This window comes from Nannospalax galili, unplaced genomic scaffold (assembly GCF_000622305.1).
Source record: "Nannospalax galili isolate Female #2095 unplaced genomic scaffold, S.galili_v1.0 scaffold987, whole genome shotgun sequence".
NCBI classification, from domain to species: domain Eukaryota; kingdom Metazoa; phylum Chordata; class Mammalia; order Rodentia; family Spalacidae; genus Nannospalax; species Nannospalax galili.
The window spans coordinates 744,365-751,821 of NW_008356046.1; the positions used below are offsets into that span (position 1 = coordinate 744,365).

Consider the following 7,457-nt stretch of genomic DNA (forward strand, 5'->3'; position numbering starts at 1 on the left):
ATTCAAGACCACAGATGATGCAGACAGTCAGTAGCTATTTTCAGTGTTTTGCTCTCCTGGCTAACAGCAACTACTTGGCTCTTACCGACAAGCAACTTCATACCACAGCAGTAAAAGTAAGTGCTGAAGGATGAAGGACCAACATGAGTTGCATGAACAAATGTATCAGAAATGAAAAAACGGCACATGCATCACAGGATGACAGCAATGTTCTAAGGATGCCTATGAAAGCCCAATATATGTGTGCTATGCAGGTCCGGAGTCTAAAGCAGAAATCACAGAACTTTCTGACTTATGGAACTATTCAAGTGCAAAGTGGTTTCCTCAGTGGTGACTGACTTTGCTTGGTTGAGCTGTTCAAGCTGAGGCTATCTGAACCTGGCAGACGGTCTGTGGTCCAGGGTCCAGTCCACGCAGGGAACAGTGACTGTGGTCACTTTCTACAACTCACTTGCTGTTTACTGGGAAACAGAACAGAGAAAAAGCATTACACAGTCTTATACAGCACTGCCTATGAGAGAAAAGGGTCAAGGAGAAAACCTGGAGAGCCCCATAAGCTAAGGATGATGGGGTGTGAAGAACTGACAGAGAAAAGGTAGTCAAAAGTGGAAAGAACCATCAGGCAACTGTGTCTGAGACCAACGAGACACTTTCCAAACAGCCCATGTCAAACTCAGAAGGATTGGAGTAGGGTTAGGCTTTCAAAGCTCCCCCTGGGGTGAGCAGAGTGTGAAGATCATGGGTGGCATTGCCTACAGAGTCTCAGCAGAGCTGCCTGGAAAGAGATGGCAGCCAGGGCTCATGAAATGCCTCCAGTTCACATTAAGCAGAGTTTCCAGATGGGACTGTATGTAGGAACTGCATCATTAGGATTTCGTTAAAGCTTTAGTTTGTTAAACACAAACACTGAAATTATACTACAGAATGCTGTAGCTCTTCATGGTAATTCCACAGGATTTTTTAAAATAGAGACAGAAAAATGAAAGAAATAGAACAATACCAAGGAAACCAAACTAAGTATCCATGGCTGCTGGCAGCCACTGGCACCCTCGGGGGAAACTGAAATCACAACAGTCAATTTTCAGTCCTAAAAAAAGGGCTATGCTAGCCCTATGATTTGTTTACTTTTTTAATTAGAAAGACAACAGGGGGTCTGCAAGATGGCTCAGTAGGTAAAAGGGCTTGGTAGGAAGTGTGACAACCTGAGTTCAATCCCCAGACCCCACGGAAAGGTGGAAGAAGAGACCTGGATCCATAACGTTATCCTCTGACTTCTCCATGCATGTGCCCCCACACACACACACCATACACACATACCATGCACACATACCATGCACACACATATATACAAGAGATAATAATAAATAATTTTTTAAAAATTTAGAAGGCAGCATGTGAGCAGTACGTGGTCACTCACACCTGTAATTCCAGCACTTGGGAAGTACAAGCAGGAGGAACGCTATGGATTCAAAGCCAGCCCTGGGCTACACAGTGATTTTCAAGCCAGCACAGATAACTTAGTGAGGTCCTGTCTCAAAAAAAGTCAGTCAATCAATCAATCAATAAATAAGTAAAACTAGAAAGATAGCTTGCTGTTTGCAGGGAGCACCTCCAGTCTGACAAGGAAGACTACACTGTACCATTTATCTTCCCTCCCTCCTCAGTCCTCACAGAACAGAAAAGGAATGGTCAAGAGTAAAAATTAAAGGCAGCAAATAAATATCAAAGAACTGAGGGAGCTGCTGGGTGATCTGAAACTGTAGTTAGCAAAGCAGAAACCACTGGAAAAGGAAGGCAGCTGGAGGCAGGTGACGCTAACTGCAGCACACTCTGCTGCTGAAGTCGGGTCCCAAGAGCAGCAGCCTTAAAGATGGGCTCTCAGAGATGCTGGTGAGGAGGGTGCTGCCCACCTGAATGGGATCAGTGTTCCCCTTTACCATTCTGCTACTTGATGACACCGCAACAAGGCACCACCTACAGAGTAAAGTATGTCCTCATCATCAAATGCTAGATCTGCAGGCATCCTGCTCTGGGACTTCCCAGATTACAGATTGTGAGATACAAACTCCTACTACTTATAAATTACATAGTCTAGGGAATTTTGTCAAAGCAACCAAATAGAATAAGACATTAGGACAGACTCAACTCAGAGGCAGCAGATATTGTGGGTGTAGATGGAGGCACAGAATGGGAAACTACAACGGGAAAGACAGGGCTCTAAAAGGGGCAGCTCATCCTCTGCATCCCATTCTCCATGTAAGCAGCTTACCCAGACCCCAGCAGAAGGTACAAAAAGTGGAGATACATCAAATGATGACACTACAGTTTGTGGCCAACAGTCGGAATGAAGCCAATCTGATATGAGCCAGCCCCAAAGCCACCTCTCCAGTACAGCTAGGTCATTGCCTGATCCCACCACCACTGAAAGCCCAGTAGACCTCGACCCCTGCCTGTGTGACAAGACCTCTGTGCACAGAGCTTCGAGACCACATTTTTTATCATTATTTCTTTTTTCAATTTTTAATAACTACGTGATTAGAAGAAGCATTTCATTACAGCTTTAACACATTCAGTAACACACTCCAGAGCAAGAGTACATCTCTTTCACAAGTGGCTTTAAGTTTCTAGGTTCACAGTTGAGTTAATACAGTTATTCCTGGTCATAATCGGTTGCACTTGGATCCTTGGTGCCTGTGTATGTCTATAAAGTCGTCGGGTAGATTTCAATGGAGACCACATTTTAGACCCATACATAAGCATCAGCAAAGAGTTAGATTACTTAACATTGGACAGGAGCTTCCAAGGTTAAAGAGTGGAACTTAACGCTGAAGAGATGGCTCAGAGAATAAGAGCACTGGCTGCTCTTACAGAGGACCAGGATTCAATTCCCAGCCCCTCCCCCATGGTGGTTAACTAGTGACACCCTCTTCTGACCTCCTCAGGCACTGCACAACACAGGTGTACTTAGGTACATGTAGGCAACACACTCATTCACAAAAATTAATAAATAAAATATTTTTTAAAAGAGTGGAACTTGAAGCTGGAGAGATGGCTCAGAGGTTAAGAGCACTGACTGCTCTTACAGAGGACCCGGGTTTGCTTCCCAGCACCCACATGGCGGCTACAAACTGTTCTTAACTCCAGTTCCAGGGGAATCGAAGCCCTCTTCTGACACAGGTGCACTCACATACATGCAGGCAATATACTCATACACATAAAATAAAAATAATATACAAAATTTTTTTTAAAAAGAGTAGAACTTACACTGATAGAAGGAACCTCGAATCAACAAAAATCCAAAAAGAAGGTAACAGGAAAGAAGAAATACTGAAAAGAGTGAAGAAGGGTCACACATTCATGAACTACTAAATGGTGAATTTTAAAAAGAAAATTCATAAAATCAATGTCAATTTAAAAAAAATAAAAATACAAGAACAAAACTGGAAAATGTGCACATTTTAGTTTCTCAGTGGCAGTCCCAAGAACAGATCCAAGAGGCAGAGGAATGAGGGAGGGAAGGAAGAAGACTCAATGCCTCTGGATGTCCTGAGACAAGATCTGTCAAAGCTCAAACTGAATCCGTGTCAGATCACTTTAAAAATAAAAAATACAGTAACTCCAAAGAAAAATATTGTTCCATAAAGGAAACAGAACATAGTCTCAGGGAGAAATAATAGTTACATAGTCCTAATGCAACATTGAATATTCCCTTTAATAACAATGTACCTTAAGTATGTGAGGCAACACCAGGATAAGAGAGAGGAGGAAGAGGTCAAGCCACACCTTCCACAGCAGAATTCAAAGCCCTCTCAAATATCAGAGCAAGCAGCCTAAGCATGTTATTAAGATACATGGAGGTAACCACAAAAGGAACAGTTAAAAGGGTTCAGTGCGGTTGTCACTAGAGAAAAACAGAAGCTGTCGGTGAAGACAGGCTGTGGCTAGTGGCAGAGAGAAATACACAAATATTCAACTATTCAATTATGTCTACATTCTATTTTGATAAAAATAAAACTTGGTCAAATAAATGAATAATTGTGTTCACAACTTAAGGAAAATTCCTTTGAGAAGCTGAAATATCCTAGAAAGAATAATTAACCAAGACACTGTTTTTCAGATACTTTTTAAAAGTTTGTCAAAATACCCAGAGAGAAGAAATGGTAAGAGAAAAATGACTGGAGTGACAGAAAGACAACAAGTCAATAGAGGGAGGACGGTCTCCAAGGGAGTGGAGAATAAAGTCTCTGGGTCATATGTGCCCAAATCAGGTCTGGACATAACTATAGGCAGCTCTTCCCACTGGTCGGGGTGGAAGGCAGAAGAGGGAAAAGGGCAACAATAATATATGATACATATAATAATATATACTGTACATTATATAATCAAGGATAAACATCACCCCAAAAAGTTCTGATTTAAGTTCATATCTGTCTCATGTGTCTCTCTGACTAACTTCATATAAAATCTCTTTAAGGGGAAATCCCCCATCTTGATTAAACTCTGAACAGCAGCAAAGAATAAACAATCCATCTCATGGATTTAAATCAGCTCTCTACAACACAATGAGTAAAAGGAGGGAATCCATACCTTCCTTACTCATCTAATGATAAACCTAAAGGTTTTATGGTTTGAAATGTTCTATTTATCAATGTGGAATTACTGTAAGCATAGTCTGCTTAAAAAGCACATCCTAATACTTCAACATACTCTAATTTTATATTTTTTCAAGAAGAAAAAAGATAGTATTACCTATACAGAGAAAAATATTAATGCTCTTTTAATCTGCTTTCATCTCCCCTACATTTAAGCTGAAAACCAATTTCCCTGGAAATTGTGGTTTTCCACAACACATTTCAGATTCATCTCAAATAGGTTCAAGGGGAAAGAGTGAGTAAATGAAAAGTAAATAACAACGAGACCTCGGATTGCCAGTTAGACCTCTCCATTTACAGGATTTTTTTTTTTTTTTTTTGTCATTCTTAAAATGATCTCATCATTAGTATTGTAGGGAAATTTAATTTGAAAAGTTTATCTTGAATACAGATGACATTAATGTCAAGATCCTCCCTCATCTTCGGTTTCACAAAGTAGTAAAACAGAACTATAACAAAATGAGTTCAGCTAATCAGTAGTTTAGAGAAAAAACGTAAATCAGAAAAACGCAAAGCCGTATGCCCACACACGCCTTTCCTCATGTTTCACAGAGTCCAGCAACTGAGACAGCTCCTGTCAGAGCTGCAATCTGACTATCTCATGAACTCAAATCAGCTCTCTACAACATGATGAGTAAAAGGAGGGAATCCATACCTTCCTTACTCATCTAATGATAAACCTAAAGGTTTACATCTTACAAGCAGCCAGCAGACACAGCACACTTTCATCCTCCAATCCCTTCAGGACCGTTTCAGAAAATAATTCCCAGAAAATGCATCTTACATAGAACTATGAAAAAAGAAACTATGTCGGTGCTACATTTAAAATCATATAGGTTAAGTCAGAGTTCACGAACTTGCTCACAAGAGTAGACATGCTTAGCACAGTACCTGATTTGGACTTGAGGATAACTTGAATGGTGTGTCCGTCGTTGGTGACCTCACAGTCCCGACAAACCACATAATTTGGAGAGAGGCGGACATCCAGCAGTGAGGGATCATATTTGGCTTCCCTGGAGTTTAGGTTAATAGGAGACTGGTACTCCCCATTAGCATCAGGAAACACCAAGCCCCACTCAACACCTGAGGATGAAATGAGAAAAAAATAATAAGCATGTTTTAAAAAGTAAATGACACCAAAATCTAACATGAAAAACTCACAGAAAAACTTTCATGGTCCCTGACATGACAGCTATGGTGACCATCTCTGCACAGACAAAATATGAGAAATGTGTTGGGGTTTTGCATTCATTATGTGAGTGATCTGTTGTCAAATCCCACACACAAAATCCTGAACTAAGTACATGTCTGTGTGTTTATGTTTGGGCACACAGACATAGTGATTTAAGGCTCCAGGAAACTTATGTCATCTTTAACTGATTAGGAAAAAAAAAAAAAAAAAAAAAAAAAAAAAAAATTTCAAAAGAAAAAGGAAAACTAAATGACTGTGCTTTACTTAGGAAATAGTTGTAAATCAACCTCCTCAAAGGCAGAGGAAAAGCCCTAATTCTGGTGTTAATGAGCACCTCCTTAGAAATGCAAACAATATTCTAAACATACATCTACAAGTCCTTTACAATTTACATTATAATGTTATATTCCGCGTTTGTGTCAGTATATATAGTAAACATCCACACTAATTGTTGACTCTAAGGAGCCCTAAGTCTTCAGGGTTAAATTTAGGAAACTTCTCTTTTTAAATGTCTCCGGGCGCACTGATCCAGTTTGACATTTAGGACTCTGATAAAGAGTGGTCATGTGTCCTTCACGAAACTTGAAAGCAGGCAACAGTATCACCGTCTTAAAGTGCAAGAAGCGCCCGGCCAGCGACTCTAAGGCACCGCCACGCAGCAGGTGCGAACCGCGTCCCTCAGGAAGGCCAGCCGCGCCAGTGCCACCCGCTCCCGAACTCAGGCGGCCGGAGAACGCAGGCGGTGGGGAAGGAGTGGTTCAGTGGGGAAGGCTCAGAGCCTCGGGTGGGGAAGGGGACACCCGCGAGCCTACCTTCCTCGTAGCCCCACTCCACGCCCTCCTCCTCCTCCTCCTCGTCCTCCTCCTTCTCCGGGAAGGCGACGGTGTCCTCGATAAAACTCAGGTCAGCCATGGGCAGGCCGCGCTCTGCGCTCAGCGGCGGCCGCGGCGTGGGTGCAGCCAGACGAGCGGGAGGCGCCGAGCCGGTGGCAGTCCCCGCAGCGCGAGAGGCGGAGGTCCGGGCGCAGCCGGGCGGTTTTAAGTCGGGCCGGGGCGTGTCTGGCGAGAGGACCCGCCCCCTGCGCTCGCTGCCCGGACCGCGCTAACTCCAGCGGGGCTTGGGCTCCGGACCCTGTGAGCCCAGCGCCCGGCGCAAGGTCGCCCGTCCTCCGGCCGCCCGCGGTGTGCGCCTCCCTCCCTTCCAGGAGCGTGTCCCCAAGGCCAGCTGTGGGACCGTGGCCAGGCCTGGCGAGAACTCTCCCCTTACTCATTTTCAACCCACTCCAGAAAATTCTGAAAAGAGAGAGAATGAGCTGCCTTGCTTTGGGGAGACTGGAAGAACCTGAACAAAACAGATTTCCAGTGGCAAGATTTTATTACTCAGTGTTTACTTTTTTGGTTTTGTTTGGTTTGGTTTCTTGAGACACGGTCTCAGGCTGGCCTCAAACTTGATGAAAGGATGACCCTGAACTCCATATTCTGCCATCTTTGCCACCCGCCAAGTGCTGGCATTGTAGGAGCCCATCAACATCACCACCAGCAGCAGCAACCTGTGCATGCTGGTTTTCGTTGGTCCTGGGAGCACATTGAAAACGAATATAGAAAAATTCCCAA

At 43.3% G+C, this 7,457-nt stretch overlaps 1 protein-coding gene across 4 annotated transcripts in view; it reads right to left on the reverse strand.

Moving 5' to 3' along the window:
* Ca8 (carbonic anhydrase 8) overlaps positions 1-6,847 on the reverse strand; it is a 106,196-nt gene extending 99,349 nt beyond the window's left edge. Inside the window, exons 1-2 of one of the 4 annotated variants that reach the window (XM_029556686.1) lie at positions 6,657-6,847; positions 5,544-5,735 (exon numbers count right to left, since the gene is read on the reverse strand). In XM_029556686.1, the coding sequence (XP_029412546.1) occupies positions 5,544-5,735; positions 6,657-6,756 (292 nt within the window). In that variant the 5' untranslated portion in view covers positions 6,757-6,847. The remainder of the gene's footprint in view (positions 1-5,543; positions 5,736-6,656) is intronic. The other 3 variants (XM_029556685.1, XM_029556687.1, XM_008854165.3) reach the window with 3 other exon arrangements.
* Positions 6,848-7,457: the final 610 nt, after the last annotated feature.